The sequence below is a fragment of the Pezoporus flaviventris genome, unplaced genomic scaffold (genome assembly GCF_033815535.1).
Source record: "Pezoporus flaviventris isolate CSIRO_AGI_PZ_B2104156 unplaced genomic scaffold, CSIRO_AGI_Pfla_v1 ptg000045l, whole genome shotgun sequence".
In the NCBI taxonomy this organism is placed as follows: domain Eukaryota; kingdom Metazoa; phylum Chordata; class Aves; order Psittaciformes; family Psittacidae; genus Pezoporus; species Pezoporus flaviventris.
Window position 1 is genome coordinate 8,901,230 of NW_026892593.1, and position 25,001 is coordinate 8,926,230.

The window sequence follows — 25,001 nt, forward strand, 5'->3', positions numbered from 1 at the left end:
TTTCAATGTTGGAGAGGAGATGGCACAATCAGAAGACAAGAATGAAAGCCTTCCTGGCTTTCTCCCTTTATGCTAATATTAGCATGGGAAGAACGGATGGCTGAAGTAATACAAGCTCTTCTTAAGTATTTTGCATACTCTGATTTAATCATCAAATTGACATTCTGCGTACATGCACAGATACAGTGTCACTGCATCACAGAATGGTTTGGGTTGGAAAGGACCTTAAAGCTCATCCAGTTTCAACCCCCCTGCCACAGGCAGAAACACTTTCCAATAGACCAGGTTGTTCAAAGTCCTGTCCAACCTGACCTTGAATGCTGTCCTACCATTATTCAGCTAAAGATCTGACACTACCATGTAGAACAATGATTTGAGAAACTCTCTGGATACCTTTAAGAAGTTGCTCGGAAAGTTACCATAATGTAAATGCTTCAGTCACTGCGCATTCAACCCGGGAACTAGGGAAAATTGATATATTAAGCCTTAATAGCTGCCTACTAAATCAGACATAGTGTGTGCCTAATTATTTGTGGTTGCAGCCTATTCCTGTCCAGTTTACAACATTAATTGTAGATGCTACTCCCACACTGACCTCTAGCTTAGTAACAGCTGGCGCAACCAAAACTAAGGCTGAGCAAACCAGCATGGCCAGGACAGCCTCTGTAGAGCAGGGCTAATGCAGATAAAACATGGAACAACCTTCCCTCCCTCCCTTAAATGTAGAGTGAGGGCTTGTCTTCTCCTGGGGGAAAATGTCCTTGAGACACAAAAAAAACAGGAGCAGGCTCCAGAGTCATGAATTCATTTGTTGCTCCTCAAAAGTTTTGACTTTAGCACATGACCAGCCAAATCAAGAGAGGCAGAGGAGCATGAAGGACCTTGTCCTTTTTTAGGCAGCCCATGGACTGCATGAAAAGCTTGGTCATTTTTAGAGGCTACAGCTATAGTCTAAATAAATAGTAGCTTAAGGGAAAAATGGACTGTCACCGCTATAAGAGTCAAAGCAGGTAAATGCATGTTCAGTTCTTTCTCAAGTTATTAGCAAGAGAACAACAGTGTTGCAGCTGTGTGCTAGATCTGTGCCTCAGTAGTGCACAATTTTAGTGTCATGTTAAATAATAACCAACATTCCACATGGTTTTGGAATATTTAAGTTCTAAAAATATTGCATTGTTAGGGACAAGCCACTATACCTATGAAGAATCGTGGGCTACAAATACTATTTGAACCACAGTAATGGAGTAGAATTCCAACTCCAAACATAAGGCAATACTTGATAGATTTTTAGTGCTCCAAGTCTTAAGATCTGATGGCTGAACCCAACAGACCACTTCAGTAAGCACTCAGCTCAGAAAACTGGGCTCGGTTTGGGGCAGAGGCTAAAGACTTCACCATTTCCTAGGCCCTTTGACCCAGCATCATGTTCGGCCATCTTCCCTTTTTTAAACTGTAAGTATGTCAGACTTTAAGGAAACTCTTACTCTACCAGAGTTTGTGCAGCACAATCAAAACCTCACATCAGCACTGGACAGGTTACTTAGGCAGAGTAAATATGGTTTAGTGATCAGAACCCAAGCCTGGAAGTAGAAGCAGGTTTTTTTTCTTACTGGACTTAGAGCTTTCCTTCACTGAAAAGTGATTCTGGTTACAACCCAATATTGACCCAGCCTCCCCCAAATATACCTTTAAGCGCTTATGAAGCTTTTAGCACAAGACTGCCAAGTTTAAGGCCAGCATGAAAGTTGATCCCCATGGAGTTAATTCCGGGTAAGTCACCTACTCATGCTTGCTTCTGAAACTTCCATCATCTTATTTTTTCCATTTCTACAGCACTTAGTAAAGTAGCATTTTACTTATGAATATTCTGTAATACAAATCCAGACACCTGTTAACCCATTCTTTCGCACATTTAGCAGAAGACATGTTAAAAATCTGTCTGAAAAATGTAGTCTTTCTTTATGAAAACTTCAGCCAAAAGAATTCCAGTGGCCAGACCCTTGCTAAGACTGTCAGTCATCCCCATCCAAACCCATGCTGTGCCACTGTGTTACTGTCATACACAGGAAAAATTACGAATGTACATTCTGCAAATCATCATCAGAAGTAACATTAGTAATTTTTAACTTCTTTTGTCCTTTGCTTTTTCTCTTTTACTATCTCTGGACTATCTCTGACTGCTGCAACAGCTGTCTGGGTTATCTGAAACCCTGAAGCTGGAAACAGCTTCCTACCATATTTCAATACTCAATTAAAAGTTTTGCAATAGCAGCATAGGCACCAGCACAGCAGATTTAAGCCTACTTAACGTTTCTGGCTGGCTTTTCGTGGTTGCTTTCACTTATCCCTTCTAAGGAGCATGAATTGTTCCCACAGCTCGCAGACCAGAAGCTGAAAACTACTGACACAGGGAAAGCCACAATCTTAATCTTTGCCAGAAAATCGGCGAGAAGGGGGAGATAGTTCAATCAAGGTTTTAGGAAGGTTTTTAAGATCTTTGGGTCTACGCTAGTAACAAAGTGCAAAGCAGCTCTTTCTTGTTATTACAAGAGTTCTCGGACAGTCGCTCTGACCTAAACTGACAGCCTGCAGCTTTAGTAAGAGGGCTGCAGTGTCCAGACAAGGAAATGACTGGTCTCTCAACCTCCTCTAGTTTCCCCTTTCATTTTTTAATTACAAGCTACAGGGTGTTTTGCGCGTATGTGACAGTTACCGGCAGCGCGGGGCCGTTTGCTGCCCGGCAGCCTCCGAGTTGCCAGGAGCGCGGTAAGGAGGAGGCGCAGACCAGCCCGGCTGCCCTGCAAGGCGCCGAGGCGAGCACCAACCACGAGCGCCTTTCAACCCGCTCCTGTCGCCACGGAGCTCCGGCCGGCAGCAGGGCGCGGGGTGAGGAGACAGGGGCCAGCGGGGAGAAGGAAGCAGAAAGGCACCGTGAGGGGCGTGAAGCACTATGAGAGACCCCCCTCCCCCAGGCCAGCCACCAGCCCCGGGTGACCGCAGGCACCGGCAGAGCGCGACCACAGCTCGGCGCTCCTCACGCTGAGGCTCGACCCCTGAGGAGAGATCCCTTAAGGACAGATCAGCCCCGCATGCCGCGCTCACCTCCACCAGCCCGGCCGCGCTCCGCTCACCTCCAGGAGCTGCCTCCTTCCAGCCCAGGTGCGACACGTCCTCCAAGCAGCCGCCCACCACCTCCCCTCCGCGCCCAAGGTGAGCGCAGGGCTACGGGGTGGGAGGTGCCGGGCGCCGGCCCCGGCCCCCGCCTCCTCCCCTGTCGGCTGCAAGCAAGCGCGGGCGCGGCTGGGACTCGTAGTCCCCCCCCCCAGCCCCGCCGGGTGCGCGCCCGCCGCTGCCTACAAGTCCCAGAATGCCGCGGGGCCGCGCGTGCGGCGCGCGTGTGCGCGAGTGTGGGGCGCGCCCCCGCCCGGCGGCGCAGTTGTGACCGTTACCTCAGCCTTCCCTCCTGTATATGTATGTATACACGCCCGGCCTAACTGCATCCAGCTATAGTTCCTTTCTAGTTTAAATATAGAAATACAGCCGGGGAGCGTGGGGTAGGCAGTGGCTAGCAGTGAGACAATGGCCTCGTTGGTTTTGTTGCACTCGTGTGTGCGGTGCTGGGGTACACTGAGGTGTTGGTTAAATAAACCCCATTTGGGTTGTCTCGAAATTCCAGTGGAGGAGCCTCAAGATTTATTGTTTAAAACTGATTTAGAAAAGCAGACGTCAGTGCTCTGTCCTTTTAGAAATGCAGTACATACATCAGCTGTCCAGTGTGTGCCAGTTATGTAAATTAATGTAAAAATACAATGTGAAGGACTTCATGCTGACTGAATGCTTCAGGAGACTTACAGTTATTTTTCTTCTTTTTTGATGAGGAGTTTATTTTTCCCAGCTCTGCTGTCTAAGAAGCACACTTGTTAGCTTGGGCCTCAGGGTGGTTGGTCTCACAAGTGACTGAATGTCTTTAGCTGCCAAGGGTACCTAGGTATCAATTTCCTTATGAATACATAGGAATTAGTAGTGAAATAGCGGGAGGTGTCCCTGCCCATGGCAGGGGTGTTGGAACTTCATGATCTTAAGGTCCCTTCCAAGCCAAAGCGTTCTATGATTCTATTCTATACTTTCAGAGATCTCATCTTTCAGTCCTTGATTTATAAATGTTTTCCAACCACTTGCAATCACTTTCTCTTGCCCAGGAGAAAATGTTTTCCCACCACTCAGATTCTTAGAGATTTAGTTTTGTATATAGAGCTGGTAGGAAAATAAGTCTGAAATTCTTACACACTGAGACCATTTAAAACAAAAGTTGTGAAACTGGTGCCTACAGGAATGTATTATTTTGAAAACCTTAAAATGATTCCTTGCCATATTTAGCCCTTGTTAGAGTTCGATTAACTTGAATAAGATTTAAATTAATTCAGGCTGAAATAGGGTACTTTTAAATATCAGTATTGTCAAATTGAGAAATTTCAAGGTCAAAACATTTCAAAAGTTGCATTTTAAAGAGGTTTGTTGTAACCAGTTTTATCCAAACTAGGTTGTAACAAAAAGGCGTTTTGAAGAACAATTTCAGAGTGGTATATTAGACACGCCACATACATCAGACCTGACGTGGAATGGTGCTGGATGCCATTGTTACACAGAACTGGGTAAATAAAGGTACTTTGGGAAAGGTTTCTTTCCTGATTCATATTTATTTATTCAATAAACTATTTTTTTTCTGAACTTAGGTGCCTGTATCTTGTGTTTGAATGAAGGTGTAATTACCTTATGGAGGTGTGGTGTCACCACTTCAAATCTGAAATGCTTTATTACCAGTCAAGCATATATTGCCATGGCATACCACAAACAGACCTGTGCTTGTACACCCTGCACAAAGAGGGGAGCAAGGAGAAAGCCTGAACCAAACACGGGAACAGCAGATTTCCTGCTAGAAAACTCCACATAAGTATCAATCATTCTGAACGTTACAGAAATCCACACTTCAGATTATGTTACACTGATTTTGTCAATGGTATTTACAATCTGGTTTTAATTTCTTGTGTGTGTTTTAAGAGTGACGCACTGGGAAGGTTCTTTTTACTGCTTCTTTCCAGCATTGTCTAAAATGGTACAAGATGCTTCACTTCTTTAGCTCTGAGAGAAGGGCAGGGGTTAATATAGTGCTGCATTCAGTAGGAGCAAGATGAAAAGAGAATTTTGGGGCAGAACAAATAAAAGGAGGGGAAGTTTCTACAGAATAAACAATATGGACAACTGGAGAAAGTTAAAAACCTCCTGTGAAGGATAACTGGGGGAAATTAGTTAATGGCACCCACACACTGGAGCTGTGTGATGACAGAGGGCCCAGCGTGAGCTCTGAGGGCTCCTCTGGCCCACAGCGGGTGGAGCAGCAGGAGCCATTGCTCTCTAGCAGCCTAAGGAAAGCTGTGAGACACTGAAAAAGACCAGACTGAGCGCTCACAGGTGCTTAGAGCTCCTGACCTCGGGCTGTTTAGTTCTCAACTTCCTCAAACAACCACTGATTGATATCGAGTGTGGGCACAGGAGTTAGATGAGGGGCTGGAGAGTGCAGAGACTTTTGACACTTCTGGTTTGTCCCATTGGCATGGACATCCCATATGGAACAAACTGGGTCAGATGGGCTTCATCAACTGGTCACTCCCAGCTACTCCCTAACTACACTCAGAGTTGTTCTATTAATGAGACAACTTTCCAAGACAGAAAAAAAAATGTTTATGTTTGACTATGGAGTGTTATGCAGGTCCTAGGACAGGTCAAATTATCTTTATTAGTGAAACTGAGGTTTTCAGATAGAAGTGAAATGCTTTTAGATTTACAGGGATTTCAGTGGCAGCTGGCTTGGTTCTCAAAGTGCTCCTGTTAAATAGTTCAGTTACTACCCACATCCTATGCAGATACATTACTCATGTCAAGCTTTGTTATTGCCCATAATTACACAATTATTCTAGCAGAGCCCAGCCACCAGGACATTTTCCTTTGTACCATGCCAAGTTCCTTGAAAGTGGCTGACCTCAAATCCTTTAAAATGTCCCTTGAGAAGTGTGTAACTTTAAATTAGCTAAGTTGGGTGTGCAGTCATGAATATAAACCAGTTGAATGGCTTTGCATGTGCTGTTTCTGGCACATCTGGAGCAATATAGTATCAGCAGAAGGCTGGCATGTATGTGCAGTCAGTGTGCAGGGAAGGAAGGACCGGGGTCTATCAGCCAGCTCTCATAGTATCAACCATAGCATCCTAATACAGAAACAGCCCTGAAACCTGTGGCTGCCCAGTACCTCCCAGAACAGCACAGCTCAAAAGCACAACCACATCCTCTTCCCCAGTCCCCCACAAAGAAGCTTAACAGACTTGTTTTCTTTAAAAAGAAGTACAGCTTCAAACTATAAACCCAGCATCCATCAGCACCCTCCAATACAGTGCTTTTCCAACCTTGGAATACCATTTTTACTGGGCCCCTCCTTGCTGGGTGCTGACTCAAACTCTCCCCATCAGGCTCTGGTAATGAGCCATGCATCGGTCTAAGTTCTTTGGCTTGCTGCCTGGTTGGTTCCTTCAGCTGAACCAAGAAGAACATGAGGAAGACAAAGCAACAGTCATAAAACATCAGTAACACAGGAGAACACTAGGTAGTTCGTCCACGTGCCACCTGTATGACTTTTGCAGCCTCATACCTCACAGTCATTTCTTCCAGCAGCAGATCCACCACCTTCAGATGGTTGATGTTCTGTATGCTCCTTCACAGCAGATGTGCTGCAAATGGTTGCATGGTCTCAGCTGCTTCACATTGCTAACAGCCCTTGAAAACCTCTTTAGGGCCACGCTTAAAGTAGGCAAGTCTTTTTGCTGATCCCATTTGGTTTTGAGGCTCCCTCACCAGCTCAGGATTAAGGTTGCTCCCCTCTACAGTTTGTTTCTGCTACTCCAGCGTCAGGTCATGTTTAATAATGCCTTGCTACAGAGCTGAATGGAGTAGGGTTTATCTGCTGTACCTACCTGCTTGTGCATGGCCCTTTCTGCATCTGTCAGCAGGACTGTCAGAACCTTGCACTGGCTTCCGGCTTGGATAATAACCAAACCCCATTCCCCACTGATGGATAAATGATGAAGTGATGCTGTGGAAGCATTTCCACCAAGTGACATTTGCCCTGAAGGGTTAGCAAGTAAATAAACCATAGATCCATGTTTATGGCTGCTGTAAGTGTCTTTCCAAATATTTTCCTTTCCAGACTAAACAAACCAACTTTCTCTACTTGTAAACTCAGAGTTTCAAGGGTCTTGTTTCTGCTGCTGTAATGTGCAATTTCTCTAACTTGTTTACGTCTGTGTATAAGTGGAAAGCTCAGCAGCTTTCTACTTTACCAGGACTGGCAGCTGTATATATATATATATATATATATTTATAGATATATATCATGTGTTTTACCATAAATATTTCTATTGACACAATGGAGAATGGCATTTTTTTTTAACTGCTTTGTGCTACTGATTTTCCTATCATAGTTTTGCTGCCTAGCCAGATATTTACGCACTTTGTATGCTGGGTAGTTGAGGTCACTTACAAGAACCAGGTTCTGTTGACCCAAAGATTGATTAAGTGAACTAAATATTGCTTCATTGGCCTTATTGTCTTGATTTGGATGTCAGTAGCAGATGCCTGCTGCAAGATCCTCCTTGGAGATGACCCCTCTCATCTTAGAATCATAGAATCATAGAATCGTTAGGGTTGGAAAGGACCTTAAGATCATCTAGTTCCAACCCCCTGCTGTGGGCAGGGACACCTTACGCTAAATCATATCACCCAAGGCCTCATCCAACCTGGCCTTGAACACTGCCAGGGATGGAGCATTCACAACCTCCCTGGGCAACCCATTCCAGTGCCTCACCACCCTCACAGGAAAGAATTTCCTTCTTATATCCAACCTAAATTTCCCCTGTTTAAGTTTTAACCCGTCACCCCTTGTCCTGTTACTACAGTCTCTAATGAAGAGTCCCTCTCCAGCATCCCTATAGGCCCCCTTCAGATACTGGAAGGCTGCTATGAGGTCTCCACGCAGCCTTCTCTTCTCCAGGCTGAACAGCTCCAACTTCCTCAGCCTGTCTTCATACGGGAGGTGCTCCAGTCCCCTGATCATCCTCGTGGCCCTTCTCTGGACTTGTTCCAACAGTTCCATGTCCTTTTTATGTTGAAGACACCAGAACTGCACACAATACTCCAGGTGAGGTCTCACAAGAGCAGAGTAGAGGGGCAGGATCACCTCCTTCGACCTGCTGGTCATGCTCCTTTTAATGCAGCCCAGGGTACGGTTGGCTTTCTGGGCTGCAAGTGCACACTGAAGCCGGCTCATGTTCATTTTCTCATTGACCAGCACCCCCAAGTCCTTCTCTGCAGGGCTGCTCTGAATCTCTTCTCTGCCCAACCTGTAGCTGTGCCTGGGATTGCTCCCACCCTGGTGTAAGACCTTGCACTTGGCATGGTTAAACTTCATGAGGTTGCCATCAGCCCACCTCACAAGCATGTCGAGGTCCCTCTGGATGGCATTCCTTCCCTCCAGTGTATCAACCGAACCACACAGCTTGGTGTCATCAGCAAACTTGCTGAGGGTGCACTCAATCCCACTGTCCATGTCAGCGACAAAGATGTTGAACAAGACCAGTCCCAACACCAATCCCTGAGGGACACCACTTGTTACTGGTCTCCAGCTGGACATTGAGCCATTGACCACAACTCTTTGCATGCGGCCATCCAGCCAGTTCTTTATCCACCGAGTGGTCAATCCATCAAATTGATGTCTCTCCAACTTAGAGACAAGGATGTCATGTGAGACAGTGTCAAACGCTTTGCACAAGTCCAGGTAGATGACATCAACTGCTCTACCCCTGTCCATCAGTTCTGTAGCTCCATCATAGAAGACCACCAAATTGGTCAGGCAGGATTTCCCCTTAGTGAAGCCATGCTGGCTGTCACCAAGTACCTTGTTGATTTTCATGTGCCTTAGCATGCCTTGACCCAGAAACATTTGATAGGGCTTCCACAGTCACCATACTTGACTTCTGTACATTCAAGGTTTTCATTAGCATAGAGCACAATTCCTCCTTTTTGTCTTTCCTGCCTGGTCTTATGAAACAACCTATAGCTATCTATCACAATCTTCCAGTCATGTGAGTTGCCCTATCATGTTTCAGTTATTTTTATGATATCATAACTTTCTGACTGGGCATAGAGCTCCTGTTTGTAGCCCAGGCTGTGTGCTTTGGTATACATAAACTTGAGGTGGTTGGTCTTCTGGTTCTCATCTTAAGAGGCAGATAAGTAACGTTTGTCCCTGCTCTGGTTGGCATACTTATTCCTCAGTTGGTTGCAATGGCATGAGCATTGCTGCTTTGGACCCCCCAGCCCCTGAGTCCTTCAGTTTAAAGCCTGACTCACCAAGTTGGCCAGCCTGCTGACAAACATGGGTCCCATCCCTCCCTATATATATAGCCTTTTGAAGGCTATAGTCATCAAAGAATGTCCCGTTGTTGTAAGTATCAGTTTTCATAGTCATGCTTGCCAAAGTTTTGTACCAATAGATAAGCTTGTCAGGACATTTTATAGCAGTGTCACTGTGTTATTGCCATCAATTATGTGTGGTGTCACCCTAGCTGTTTTATCAGCTATTTAATGGCACATGACTCATTGTTTTCAGTCATGTGGGAGGAAAAATGAAACAGCAGATACACAGCGCGTGCCTTATGTGCGTGCTACCTCGTGAGCTGTAGGAATGGACAAAAATATAAGGAAGAACTAAGAACTTCCTGGAATCTGGAAAGAGAAATGGCAATATCACTTGGGAATCTGTCAGTGAGGATGATCTTGAGAAAAGCCTGTGTGCAGTTTGTAGTGAATTCTGGTGAGATGCCTCATGGGATTATTCAAAGGAAAAGCAGCTTCTCTGATGATGCAGGTCTCTTAACTGGAAAGAGAAGTCAGATTAAGTGCCTCGTTGTATCTAAATCTTTTAAATACATTAATTTCCTAGCAACACACTAGCTGCGTGCACATTTTAGATTGAAATATCACCCCTCTATTGACATATTAGGGCAAATAAAATTATCTTTAAAAATAGGAGTCTTTATATCTTGCATTTTTGTTTGTTCAATGGGCAAAACTTTTATTATAGTGTTTTAAAATCTCTTGCCCAAAGCTATTATATTCTTTAATAACCTCTGTGTTTTATTTTTTTTCCTTCCTGCTCTTTCCTTGAATAGGTCCTTTATCTTGTTTCAAAGACTGAAAGCACACACATGGTTCTCCATAACAGTACGGGGAGTTTGCAGCTGCAGGAGGCTGGACAGTTGCAGTAAATTTCCAGGTGTGTCAAAGGTCTGTTGCATAATTTTGACCAAGCCAAGGTTTTGACTTGCTGGTTACTGAATGACCTCCTTTTTTCCTGCACTGCTTGAATACCTTTGATCAGAAGCTGCCTAAACACATTTTAGGTGGCCAAGCATGGATGTGTTGCAAACACCATTCTGGTTTAGACCAGTATGATGCCATAAACAGATATGCATGATATAAGAGCACAGCAGATATATATGACGCTTCTCTCTGATGAGGAGCTGCTCAGGGAACTGGGGTTGTTTAGCCTGAAGGATGCTCAGGGGAGACCTTATCTACAACTGCCTGACAGGATGCTCAGGGGAGACCGTATCTACAACTGCCTGAAAGGAGGTTGTAGCAAGAGGGGTCAGTCTCTTCTCCCAGGTTGCGTCACGGAAGATTTAGATTGCATATTAGGAAAAATTTATTCATCAAACGGATTTTCAAGCACTGGAAGGGGCTTCCCAGGAAGTGGTTGAGTCATCATCCCTGGAAGTATTTAAGAGACATGCAGATGTGGTGCTTAGGGGCACGGTTTAGTGGTGGACTTGGCAGCTCTGGGGTAACAGGTGGGCTCCATGATCTTCAGGGTCTTTTCCAACCTAAACAATTCTATGATCCTACGAATTAACAACTTTATTTTGAACAGGGTTCTTTACCTGCTGCACTGTACTCCTCAGAGCTTTGAAATGCCTATTTGCACACTGCATACTGGGTTTGCAGGTATGGACGAGTGCGTATTGGTCCATGGTCCCATTTTATTCCTTGCACTAGGACCTGTTCCGATGACCATGTTAAGCCCACAGGTGAGACTGGGAAGATCTCTTGGTTTATGTTATTTGCAAAGTGCTATTAAGAGTGCTGTACTAAATATTAAAAAATACCATTGATGTTTGCATTAAAATCTAGGTATTTAGCAAAAGAATTTGGACTATGATTTCATGGCTTGAAAAGTCTAACATCAGAATTCTTTATTGACATTATTTTTATTGAAGCATGGATCTTTAGCTTGGTTCACCATAAAGTGAAGCATTTTATTTATGCTAATAGACAGTTTAGGGCTATAGGGGCATTATAACGTTGCTGGTGTAGATACAACTTTATCAGAAGATACAAACATGACCCGCAATAGAAACAAACACCAAAGAGAACACGATGAAACGTTCACTGTTTACAAATCACTTCATTACTACAGACACCAAATGGCAGTTACTGTAAGTAAATCAGTTGCAGAGAACTGACTACATTTATATAGGAAATTGGGAACTTCTGTTTGGGGCTTCCTCCACAGCTCCTTAGTAGAAAAAAGTTTAATGTCAAGCATTCTTTTTTTATACACAAAACAATGCTAACCCACAGACATATTAAAGAATAAGACTGAAGGATATCAGTGCCTTTACAACTACTTTTGCAATCATCTTCTGGATTAGGTACTTCGAATTTTTCTTCTTAATACATTTTGTTGTAAGGTAAATAGCCCAAAAATCAGCAGCAAAAGTATTACAACAGCAAAACAAGTAAATACAGTGCCAATGTGTCATGTTGTAGAAGATAATACAGAGAGGACAAACAATGATAACTTAATCATATAAAATGACACAGAGCTGAAGTACAGTGCACTTAAATACCTATGTGACCAAGAATGTTAAATTCTGTACTTAGTATGTAGGGTTTTTTAAACATAAAATCTGAAAAGTCTTTGTGCTTAAACGTTTTTTTTTCCTGTTAAACAGAATTAGTTGCTTACTTCCAATACTGCCACTGTAACTGATATTACAACAGATCACAATTTTCACAGACACATCAACATTAAAACATTTACCTATGAGAAAATAAGTCACTTCTCATTAGTTCACAGTGCGAAAAAGTGGTGTGCACTCTGTCTTGAGAAAGGCTTTCAGTTACTCATCCAGCCAGTTGCAGAAAAGTCCTGATACCAGACGCAGTGCTAGATTTAAAGAATGAAAAGCAACACATCACATGTTGGGAGGAAAAAAAATAAATTTCTCGTTTCTTCATGGATATCGTCTAAGTGACCTTCGTCTTCTGTTGTAGAAATGCCTGAGCCCATGTTGCCGTGAAAAATTCATCATGTAATTTTGTTTGCGAGTGCTGTTAAAATCAAAGGGCAGGGGAAGAGAAGACTGTCAGTGTCTTTGATACTCACTTTAAATTCTTTTGGAGCAGTTAGCTAGTGGGGCAGATTCTTCTTTGTCCTTGCCTGACCTTTCAGGCCTGTGTACAGTAGCATGAAAAGCACCATTTATACAACAGTGAGGTAGAAGGCAATTGAGAATCTGTCCCACTTTGCTTTTATTTACAATTCATAGTTTTAGGGAAAGTTTAAGAGGTTTCAGCTAATGAATATTTGTGCTGCCCAGGGCCAGATTCACTAAAGCTGTATGCACTTCATTCAATACATGGCATTTCTCTACAATGGTTTTATATTCCAGTTATTCTTCTGTCTTCTGCCATTAACTGCTTTATCTTGAGAACAGAAGAAAAGCTTTACTCCATTATCTTCCACTTTTACCATATAGGAAGTGAAGTACAACACTTTTATGCAGATTTAATGATTCCCTCCTTTATACAACCCCACCCAAAATTAAAGGAAGATCTCAGAAATAAGCATCATCATGTCTGGAAGGAGACCAGGCAAGAGAACCTGACTGCAGTCTAGCTGAAGAAGGAATATTCATTCAGAAGACCTACCTAAAGGACTCTCCTAGGTGGCTTAAACCACGACAAGTACAAGACCCATCACACCTAACATAGGTTTCTACTTCTCCCATTGAGGGAAGAAAGAATTGTGAGGGCAGTGGCAGACTACATGGCTGTCTGGGACTTTGGTACCTGAAATCCACCTAACTGGCTTCAGTTTCCAAATTTCCACAGCTTTGGAAAGGGAGTTACAGCGTCTGTGGTGCATTCTTGTGAGTCAACTTATAGCCTAGATAGACTTGCATACACCTTGGAGAGAACTGCATGTGCAGCACCACACATCCCACTGTGCAGATCCTCTACATCCCCCTGCCTCTGTTGTGGCAGGGGACTGCAGAACAGCCACAAAGCTTCATCTGGCTATGCCTTTTCTTGATTTGTCTATCTACCTACCCAGAACCCTAGTACATGCACACAAATACAGGCCTACAGAAATCTACAGCCAGACTGCATTCAGAATTACATGAGAATGAAAAAGTTTGTGTATGCTGAATTTCTGATAAAGGATGTCTCCTCTCAGACCTGCAACTTGCAGAGCACTTGGCCAGATGTGTTAAGCAGCTGAGATGTTGCTATGAGAGGCAGTGACTTGTGAACTACGCACTGTAGAGTCCCAGGGCACAAGAAAGACTTTTTGACTATGGAAATGCCTTTAAAAATAAAAATAGTATCACATACTGCTGCTAGAGCCACCTAACCCCCTTTCTCTGCACAGAAAACCAGCATATGAGATACTCCCATAGATACAGTCAGAGGATGCAGCTTCTTTAAGAGATCAGAGCAGAGACCATGCGGACCCCAAGGACAATTCCATAGGGTGTAAGGAGCTTCTCCCAGGAGGAACTGCTGGTGACCATGGCCAAACTTTCTTTTGGTTTCCCGTGAAAAGGAGCTGAAAAACTGTAATGAATCTGTGCAGTCTTAGATTAATTCCTGCTTTGTCATAATCCTCCCTACCTACCTAGGACCTTGTGCTTTCTATGTCTGTCTTGCAGTGGGAGAAGAATGGCTGGCCTAAGCCTCTGTCCTCCAAAGGACTGGATGGTATCAGAACCCTCCAAAGCAAAAAGTCCATAAGATTTTAAAGGTGATTGGTGAAGTAAAGGCCTGGAGTAGACACTGCACTGAACAAATCTCCCATTGAAACCAGGGCAGGTTTTCACTTGTGAGTTTTCTCTGTGGGTAAGAAGTTAAGTACTCATACCAGTCATACTTTCCTCTCTAGTGCATAAGCCTACTTTTAGTGAATATGGCCCTTAGGAAAAAAGGATAATTGCATGCGTTGCAAAATACATATGATCCTGCAAAGCTGTCTTTCGCTGCAGTATACTAATTTACTCTAAAAAAATCTGTATAACAAAATTATACCCTTTTCAACAGCTAATCTAGAACACAATTGACTAAACTGTATAAAAGCAGCTGTGTCAAAATCTAAAGTATAAGCCCCTAAGGAAATCCAGGTTGCTTCCTGACTGATTTTCCAAGGCTTGCAAATTTTTGATAATTTGGGGTTTTTTTGGCCACTGGAATGTACATACAAGAATGAAACAAAGACCAGCTCCTGGTGACAGCAAAAGCAAGCAGATCTACACTGAGCATGACTTTTGGCACTCCCACAGGAAAGCACAGCTCTAGAGCATTTGGCAATTGAGAGAGGAGTTAATGTTTTAGGCTGACTTGTCTTGAGTTTCACCTGACTTCTTCAAGTGAAAAGGATTTGTGAGAGTTTTGTGTGAGACAGCTTTATGTAGTTTTAATGCCACCTGGTAGCTCAGGTGCAAAGAAGCACTGAAAACCAGTCTTTATTCTGATCTTGCAGTCACCTCAGAGGAACATCACACTCAATCCAGTGCTGAGTGCCTCACTGAGGAAGGCAGGAGGGAAATCATGACCCTGAACCCGCTTTTGAATGTGGCTGCCATTGGTCATGAGGTTTGAAGGAGGTCTTAATCTTGCCTTCCCTTTAATTCCCATTGCCTGGTATGTGGGTGGTTCCTTAGACACAGGGCCTTCAAGGTGACATCCCACCTCTCAGGAGAGCAGCCTAACCACGAAGTGAGGATGAAGCACCTATCTGCAGGGAGAAGGCTGCTCTGCAGTTGAAATACAGGAGACAGGGACATGGGAGAAAGCACAGCCCCAAACTGAGTGGCTTTGCTGTAGGTAAATGGGACCAATCAGAGCCTGTCAATGTGTTTGGATGAAAAAAATGCTGTTTCTGGACCTAGTTAAATTTAGGACTGAGCTTGACTGCGAAAGCCTCAGGTTAGGCAAGGCTTGGGCAGCTAGGGCACATGCTGAGCTACAGTTCATGGCCCAGGGGCCTTCACATTCCTGCATTTTCCTCCTGCCTTTGGTCTGCTCACATTCAGCAACATGTCAGCAGAGGTTTTCAGGGCTTCTTTTGGACACTGCTAGGTGCATCTTGCCTCCATTTCACTTCAAACACCTAACCATTTTGTATCTGGCCTTAAAGTTATGATGAAGATGTTTAAAATAATGAACAAAGGGGGAAAAAAAAACAAACAAAAAACAAAACCAAAAAGGAAAAGAAAGAATTGAATAAAGGAACAAAGAAAGGGTTACCTAATGACTTAAAAGAGATTTATTTATTATTTATATATATCATTCTGCTTTGTTATTTTATATGATCAACAAGTTACAAAGAAACATATAGTCTCACACTGACCACAAGAGCAGTGCAGTGTATGAAAAATAAGAGAAATCTGAATTCTCAAGAACTTATTCTTTTAACTTCCATTGACATGGTTAAATTTGTCCCCACCAACGTCTGACATAGACTTTCCAACTACTGGAATGCCACATAAAAACTTCATGCTTGCTATAGAAAATGGTATGATTTTCACTCTTGCTATAGGTAAGTATGTATAACCCATATATTATAGTATCATACTGTATAGTATGTATAGTCTGGTATTCACAAAATCACAGAAAGTATATATTTATGTTTCTGAATTATTTTTATATATTGATAGGAGACAAGCACTGTATAAGACAGACAGTGCTTTATAAAATCATGCTAAAAATATATATACTATAGTTTGTAGGAGTACTTACGCATGGCTGCATTTGGTGGATTTAAGAATGCTTTCAATACTATTAATAACAAATTTAATTTGTATTTTCACAGACTGATAAAAGGCTTTACCATGCTTTTGCTATTGTTTTCTTTTTTTGATTTTGTTTACATAGAACATGGCCAAATGGAATGAAAAATAAGTGGTAAAAAAAAAACAGTATAAAAGTGTTTTTATTTTTAATTGACAGGGCACAATAGGAACCAAATAGAAACAAAAATATTTGTATAACAAGATGAAACATGAACAAGGCCTTAGAAAACAGCAAAAGTTGCCTTTTGGGACTAGTCTTGGGGTAAGTAAGTTTTGAGGCTGAATGACAAATGCTTGCTTTGTCAGGGGGATACTATAATGAGAAACGTCATGTGCTCTCACTGAAGTCCTGATGGCTCATATCAATGAGAAATGTTCTTTGGCTCTGGTGAGGTCAAGAGTTAAATCCAGAGCTCAGTAACTGTGTTGATTAGTGGTACCTATTAACTGCAACAATACAAAGCAGCAGAGTTATAAGAAAGATTAAAACAAAAACTACCAGGAAGACACTGTGTGTCTCATGAGCTATGCCACCATGCAGGTTCACTCACATACACTACCTGGCTCTGGCTTCAGCTCTGTGATCATTAAAAGAGTGGGAATTCCCTGTTGGAACTAAGAGGTCACCCATGCAATGCACTAGGTGCCTTCCATTGGGTCTTGATAAACTGCAGGAGAAGGAGAAATCCTTCTCACTGCAACCTCAGTGAAATTCCCACTATGGTATGGGGTAATCTGCTGAACACCTTCTGCTGAGTTTAACTTCAGTGCTCCCTTGGGAAGAGCTGCAGGATTAGGGCCCTCAAGAGCTACATGGCACATCTCAGAGAGTACAAATGATTTTTCCACTAACCAATTATTGACAAAACTTTGTGGAAGAGCTGTAGCTGTAACAGAAACATACATTTTCTATTGATTCAGGGAAATTACTTACCTTATTCTAGTGTAAAACCAATGACAGCAAACAATGAAATACAACACAAGTTAGAATATGCCTTTCAATGCATGCAGCACTGTGATTAGTCATAAAACCCTGATGAGGTTTAGAGGCAATATACGACTTTTCATCTCTTTTGAAAATAAAAATTGAACAAATTATTTCCTGATATTTCAAATCAATGTTATATATGTATTTTTTATAAAATTCAGCATGCACTTTTTAGACATAATAAAAACATCATAAAAGCACAGACAGCATCATATTAAATTTGGCATAAATGTTGTAAATATTCAGATCATTACCTAATTTTTGTACTGTTTCTGTTGTTTATCATCACTGTGTTGATACTTCAATTTAAATGCATTTTTCAAATCATTGCTTTTTACTGAAACAAGCAGATGAAAATGCTTTTCTACATGAGCACTTGTTAGAACTAGAATGTATAATTTGTATTTTAATGTTGCAAAATAAGGATAACATTCTTTGCACCAACTGCAATAATTTCTCACTAAATCATTTGTGCCAAAAAAGTGGTAATATCTTGACAATGAAGAGCATGGAGTGATGGCTATGGAAGGATTTGTTCTGTTATGCAACAGTTAACCATAAAGTAGGTGGGGAGAATATTTCTTGCATTCCTTGCAGAACTCAAATTCCTTTGGATCACAGAATGAGTTTTGGCGTGCAAAGAAAGCAGCACCAGACCCTTAGTATTCAGCTTATCATTACTCCTTAGTTCTCAATACCTTTGACCAGAATTAAGTTTATGAGAGGTTTGTAAGAGCCTGCCCCATACATGAAGAAATAGCAGCTCCAAATGCACATGCAAAAAAGTGTGTGGTGTCTGTGCAGCAGACAGGCTGAGAGCTGTGCTTCCAGAGAAAAACAATGTGCAAATGAAATGCAGAGTTGGACATGGCTTTTCTTAGGGCAGAAGTGCAGGAGCACAGGAAACCACTGTTAGGTCTGGGATGAAATACTTTTTTTATCCTAAGAAGAGCCACATGGAAATTGTGAGAGTTGTGCCCAAAGCTTTCTTTATGAACAGAGAGAAAAAATGCTGCACTATTGAGGAATAATAGGCACTAGCTTTAAAAAGGACTGGAGAACTTGACAGCTAGTATCCTCTCCCCACCACAGGACCAACATCAGCCATTGTTAAAATAAGTTGGCAAGTAGTTAAATTGGCAAGATCAGTTTAATGTATAACATAATAAAGCAGGTATTGTGTTTCACCTGTTCAAAAGAGGTGCTCAATTTGAGCACCATTTGCAGCTGCATCAGTCTTAATGATACTGCTTTTTAATGAGTCATTCAAATAATTCATTCAAAAGAGAAATGATTTTAAGTCATATACAAGACCATCCTTCTTTGGCCTTTCTTATCACTGCCAGGTATTTTGCATGCACATATAATTGGCATCTTATTTTTTCCTCCAACAAACTAGATTGGGAGTGAAAGGAAACAAAGAAATTGCACTCTGAAAATGTATTTGCTGGTGAGAGGATGGTGGTCCTTGACTCAGAAATCAACTGGACTGAGCAGAGTGGCATGACCCTGGCTGTGCATCAGCTGTTAAGTGCTATCTGCACTATGGCTTGGCAGCTGGGCCTGTGGCAGAATCAATTTCAAACCTTTGAATTGCTGAGAAGAGTAGAACCATGAATGCAGGTATTCACAGATTTGTCCCTGGGGTCAGCACTGTAAGGAGGGGCAGGGGTATCCCCCATATTGGATGGGAAATAAAATCCTTCGTTGTGCTACATCCCTACAGGCCAGCTCTCCTTGCTGGCAGGTGCTCTCCCTGCTTGCCCTCTTATTCCAGGCCTTAGTCTGCTCAAGGGTTGCTGTCTCATTGTCTTTTGCCAGAGAGCTGCCCATGCAAGGTTTCTGTGCACTTCATTGGAGAATGAAGAATATTAAGAATTAAAGCAAAATCCTATCCATAGTATTCATGGTGTGAATCCCTGGTGCATGCAGGATCATCCAGGATTAGTGCTAACAGACACTGATCCAGGCTCCCTTCTGTATGCTGGAAAGCACTCAGTGCAGGTGCTCAAGTGGCTTCATCATTTTACAAGTGAAGAAACTCAAGCACTGGGGGTAAAGTGACCAGGGTGAGGTGGCCAAGTGAAACAGCAGAGCCAAAGGAAACCCCAAATAGGAGTATCTGTTGACAAGGAACAGTGTGCCTCCTTTCAGAAAGCCTTGTAAAGGCTTTATTGAACCCTTGGCAGGTTACTTGCAAATAAAATTTAAGAGGTCTACAGAATATTTTGATGAATTAGCCGGTACAGACAGAACTTAAGCAAAACAGAGGGGTTGAAGCCACCTGTCAGGTCTAAGCACATGCCAGCATATGAACCAGATGTACCACAGCAGGTAATTCTGCTTTTCCTGAGAGCAGCACGTCTCAAATATCGTAGTTAGCAGGGAGCAGAACTCTACATCTGGCCTCTAGGAAATGGGCTGTCATGGCACTACATTTCACAGTACTTGTTACAGGAGAAATCAGTCTGGTCTGTCTTCTTCTGTGGGTTGTACCAGGTGTCACTTGAACAGGGTGGAAACTCTCTGTCTCTAGTCTGATATTTTGGCCAAAATTCAGAAGAGCATTAAAGCTCTTTAACAAGAGATAAAGAAGTGAAGGGAGGAGGCACTGTATGCACATCCAATTCCTTCTCTAGGTAAGGTGTGATTACTTGCTGTAGCATTCCTATTGCTGTCTGCATTCTAGTATAATATATCCCATATAGTTGACTTGTCAACACTCAACTTGTGTGTCTAGTCTACAACTTGCAGATCTCATTGTTAAGGAAGTTCTCCATATTTCAGCCTAAGAATCACTTTTATAAAGATCTGTCCTATTCCTACTTACACACCCTAATTCAATGCTTGCATTATGCTCCATTTTCTTTCTGACCTGATTTTTTTCCTTTTTATTATATATTTTCTTTTTAATTGCACGGTAGAAGAACATGGGGATCCTTCAGAACTACCAGTTCCCTTTTCCAAGGTTTTCTAAACACTGTAAACCTCCTGCAGGTTCATACTCTTCCATATCATTCCTAATGCAGCATCTTACAGCCACTGATTAACTAAGCCAGGAATCACATCCTCCCTCTGTTCCTTCAAGTTTTAAACGTAATGTTATGGAAGCAGAGCCCAGCAAGGTGTGTGAAAGCAGCAGAACATGTACAGTTAACTCATTGTTGGGGCCAGATTGATTTGGGATTGATATGAGTGCCATGCAAGCTGGTGCTTTTCAGTGGAAAGAACAGGGCTAGCTAGCAGTCAACTAATTGACTTTGCTACTGTTACAAAACATTACTTGCAGTATCTCTGCTATTCAGAAACCTCATAGTTATAATTACAGAGTCTGGAGGTCATCCAAAACCAATTTCTTCATTGCTGGTTTTTACATTTTTCAATAAAAGGAACGTTTGAACCTATCTATGGAGCAGGCACGCCTCTCTCTGCCAACCACTGTCAGCGATGAGTTCCCGCCCGGGAAGCCACTAGCATTTCACTTCTACTGGAACTAAAGTGTTAGAGAAAAAGCAGGTCATCTCTTCGTGATGTAACACAGGAAAAACGGGTTAGCTGCCAGCGAAACCCAGCTCAAGAATGGGAGAATCAGGAGGGTGCAGACACTTGGTCAAATCTTGACAAGGGGATGAATATAGAGCTCGGACCATAGGAACCTGATATAGTGAACCCTGTTTCTGAACAGTATCCTTCTTACTAAAAAAGGAAATGAATAAGGCATTAGTTGCTAATGCAAATTTTTCAGAGGCACAACAACATTACTCTGTGCAAAGAGCAATACAGCAGACTCTTTTGTATCTTTGAAAGAATATAAATCAGCCTTACATGGCAGCACAGTGTTGAACGGGAACATCCTTTCTTATGTCCCAGCACAGTATTTTTTTCATAGTCATTGCTGGTATTATACGACCACACCAATACTTGGTTGTGATAAAGCCCCACTTTCCCTCCTGCATTTTTCCATGATGCACAACACCCCTGCTGTGGCACTTATTTCATGGCCATCTTAACCACTGACAGTTACAGTCAGGGCAGAGCATTAGCAAAGACTGGTTCTTAAAGGATTCCCTGGCCCACAACAATTCTTACTGAGTTTAACACTCATGGCATGCTGGAGGAATTTCAGTACTTTCTAAGATGGGGTGGGATGAGGTGAAGCTGATACTCACAGGACGACTTCTACGTGGTCTAAAGCCCACTGATCATGACCTGTTCCATTGTGACGGGGCTGCCACCAGCGCAGTAAGACTCCCTTCATTCGTGCCTCCCTGTCATCACAAACACAAGAGCCTGTGAGAGCTCCAGACTATTGGTGTTTTGCATATCCCTATTTAACCCCCAACAGAACTGAGAGCAAAGTTAAAGCATTATTCTACACCACTGAATATCAACACACTGTACATGCAAAACAATGCTGAAAAATGCACAGAGATAAGGATTTTTTTTTTTTTTATCATATCTTTAAAACAAGCAACCTGTTTTTCTTTCAAGTATATTGATAAACATTAGGCTGGAATTCATTGATCAGCCTTCCCCTTAAGTTTTCTTCTTCGTTTACCCTCTCATCAAACTTTTTACTTGCACAGTGATGCAGAGATAGATTCTTAGTAGAAATATATCTTCTGCACTTAAAGGTAATGAAATGTGACTGGGTACTCACAGGGGAACATTATAAGACACTCTTTGGGCTTGTATAAAGTCCTTTGGCTGATGCTGTGCAATTACTTGCCATGTAATTCCATTATTTACACTGTACTGGAGGAGCACTGCCTTGTCTACAGTGTTGGGATCACTCAGATTGGTATTGCAACTGTCTGTTTGTGAAATGCTTCCAATTTGCAAAACAAACATGATTTTGCTGTAAAACACAGAGAGAAAAGATATTTTCAATACACAAAAACCCCCTTCAAACCGGAACAATAGCATTTCCAGGTTTATTGCAGTTACCTTATTAAAACTTTGAGCATCCTCAAGAATCATTACTTTTAACATGCAAAATAAACTGTTCTCAGCATTTCTAAAACACAGTTCCCCTTTCAAAGTAATAGTTTACTATGTATAACATTGCCATAAAATTGGAGGCAGTAGATCCAGTTTTACAATGTATCCGCACAAAACTGAGATGGATAAACAGTATAAACATGCAAATGAGTGTATAAAAAACAAAAAAAGGGGGGGGTTTAAATAAAGGTTGAATATAATAAAGTGCCAAAAAGGTATGTGGGTGTTCAAAAAAGAAAGGAAAAGCCTAATTTACATCTGTCCTGTTTGCCAGTTCATCTTGTTTCTAATCTTCCTTTAGGCAGCTAAAAACAAACCAGTCCAGAAAGCTGTCACTCTGTTAAGAGCCAGCACAGACTGGTTGCATTTGGTTTTCCATAGCCAAAGAGGCTCAACAGATGAAAAAGTTACTCCTGTTTATTGTCAGGTGAGTGTAATTCTATTTGACAACTGAAACAGGAAAATAAGTCTGTGATTACTAATGGCATCTTTAGTCATAACTGTCGTGGAGGCACATGCAAACATGGGATTTGTCTTATCAGATCAGGCACTGGTCCAGACAGTCTGGTGTCCAGTCTTTGCCAATAGATTCATTGTCAGTGCTGGCTTACTAGAGAGTGCTCTGTTGGGCATGACGAAAACATCTGACCTTTTCATCTGACATCGCTTCCTTCTGACTCTCCATCTCTCAAATGAAAGACACAAAGCATTATGCCAGCCCTAATGTTTATCTGCCAGCCACATCTGACTGCATGGTTCAGCTGGGTCAGTCCATCCTCATCAGTACTGGCCTACATGGCTGCACAAATATATGAAGAGTTTCCTTTCTCATGAGCTGCTAAAAGAGCTTTTTAGGCTCAAAGTATTACCTTGCTCGGGTGAGATCCAGAGGCTTAGTCACTGCTTGTCGTATTTGACATCCATTAAAATAGAGTGAATCTCCATGGGCATAGGGTGCCAGCTGTCCGCATCCATTCCCTATCACTCCCCCCTGAATAGTTTCCCAGTTTATTTCAGTGACTCTTTCAGATTCAAAATTATCTTTAATATAACTGGGGAGGTCATGGCTAAAGCCAGAGCAGTCATCACCTAGAAATGACAGAGTGAAGTTATAAACCACACAAAATTCAAAAGAATTGATAAAATTGAGTTACAGTTCATTGTGATTCCATTCAAGGTTGAGGCCCAATATACAGTGTGACTACAGGCTGAGTATACCAGCAGATCTATTAATAATGTGCATATTGCTGTACAGCATTCATTTTTAGAAGACTGAGGCTGTGAGTCTTAATTTTTACAGTAATATAACTTCAAGAACTGCAATATCATTTCTCCTATTTTGCATTGATGCCTATATGAGAAACCTCAAATTGCCAGTTGAAGGGAAATATATCTAAACCAGGAAGGCATCCGATCTTATAAAGTTGAGACTCTCTTGGAAGACAATAAACACTGGCTGCACTCCCACAAAGTGCTTAGAATTTAACAAGGGTGCTCAAGTACCATTAGACATGTGCTTAGCTGCACTGAGGGATTAGAGCAAATGCTCTGACATAGCATTCTATGATACAGAACTGAGTCCATTACAGGTGCCAGTTGCCAACATCTTGTTTCCATGTACACATCCCATGGGAGTGGGTGCATCGTTCGAGTAAAAGGGTGGAAGCCATTTTTGGGTGGGCAGGTAGCCAAATTCTGCCTTCACTGAAGGCTAAATGGGCTTTACATACAATGCAGACAGGAGAGACTACTGACTCAAACCAGAAAGGGAAGGAGGAATAGTTAATTGCAGCTCTGACAGATTTTTAATTTAGAATTTGTTACTCAAGCAATCCAGTGATAAATTTAGACATATCACTTTTTGTGTTTAATTTTGACCTAGATGAGACTGTAGCAGATGTATAAGAACGAAATTGAAGAAATGAAACCTTGATATCCTTCATCACAAATGCAAATGGATCCAGTTGTGCAATATCCATGGCCACTGCAGAGCTTAGGGCACGCTTCCCCAATATACACGTGGTCAATCGCCCAGCTTTGTTTCTCTAGTTCTTCTCCCTTCTGAATCCACCTGAACTGAGTTGCACTGTAAATACCAAAATCCAAACACTGTATTACGATATCTAGCAATTAAGCACATCTGTTCAGTGATGTTCAAATACACTAGCAGCAGATGAAATGAAAAATGTCTTGTGAAAGGGCTGTGATTTCAGTAACTGGAAAGACCCACCCTGAATGGGTAGCTGCTATGTCACTGGCAGTAGCCAGTTCTGTTAATAAAAAGCTTTCTGAAAAACATGAATTATGTATCAGGTTTAAATCCACCAATAAAGAAACATTTTTTAATTCACCAGTTGTTCCAAGTGAACAGTGCCAGCAAGACAGCTGGCACTTTGTAAGTCCACAGAAAGCTGACCTTTCAGTAACCTACCTGGATGAGACATGATCAGGCAGCTGGATAGTTATTCTTCTCCACATGGAGCTGTTGACAGAGTTATAGATGGTAGCTTCGTGGAATTGAAATGGGGAGCAGCCAATACTATTAGATGAGGAAGGAAGACAGTGTGTCTGGACGAGCTGCCATGAGTCTGTCCTGTAGGAAACAAACAAAAAAATGACTTAGAACAACTGAAAGAATATTGAAAGGGAAGCAGGTCATGGCATTGCCTGTCTTATTAAACAAACCCAAGAGATTGTCAGTAATAGTTTCCATGCTCGTTCCGTAGAACAACTAGACAAGAAGTGAGAAGCTGAAGCACTGCTGCAACCAGG

The 25,001-nt window shown here is 42.2% G+C and overlaps 1 protein-coding gene and 1 long non-coding RNA gene across 5 annotated transcripts in view; one reads left to right on the forward strand and one right to left on the reverse strand.

Moving 5' to 3' along the window:
• Nucleotides 1-11,355: 11,355 nt before the first annotated feature.
• Nucleotides 11,356-25,001, reverse strand: part of RELN (reelin) — a 282,830-nt gene continuing 269,184 nt past the window's right edge. Inside the window, exons 59-65 of one of the 2 annotated variants that reach the window (XM_061467363.1) lie at nt 24,661-24,822; nt 24,158-24,315; nt 23,099-23,318; nt 21,889-22,086; nt 21,398-21,496; nt 17,175-17,180; nt 11,356-12,500 (exon numbers count right to left, since the gene is read on the reverse strand). In XM_061467363.1, coding sequence (XP_061323347.1) covers nt 12,404-12,500; nt 17,175-17,180; nt 21,398-21,496; nt 21,889-22,086; nt 23,099-23,318; nt 24,158-24,315; nt 24,661-24,822 — 940 coding nt within the window. In that variant the 3' untranslated portion in view covers nt 11,356-12,403. The remainder of the gene's footprint in view (nt 12,501-17,174; nt 17,181-21,397; nt 21,497-21,888; nt 22,087-23,098; nt 23,319-24,157; nt 24,316-24,660; nt 24,823-25,001) is intronic. The other variant, XM_061467364.1, reaches the window with a different exon arrangement.
• The window catches only part of LOC133276508 (uncharacterized), a 34,765-nt gene continuing 23,411 nt past the window's right edge, over nt 13,648-25,001 (forward strand). Inside the window, exons 1-3 of one of the 3 annotated variants that reach the window (XR_009745895.1) lie at nt 13,648-14,291; nt 16,398-16,510; nt 20,156-20,261. This is a non-coding gene — a long non-coding RNA (uncharacterized LOC133276508). Of the gene's footprint in view, nt 14,292-16,397; nt 16,511-20,155; nt 20,262-25,001 lie in introns of those variants that run through there. The other 2 variants (XR_009745896.1, XR_009745897.1) reach the window with 2 other exon arrangements.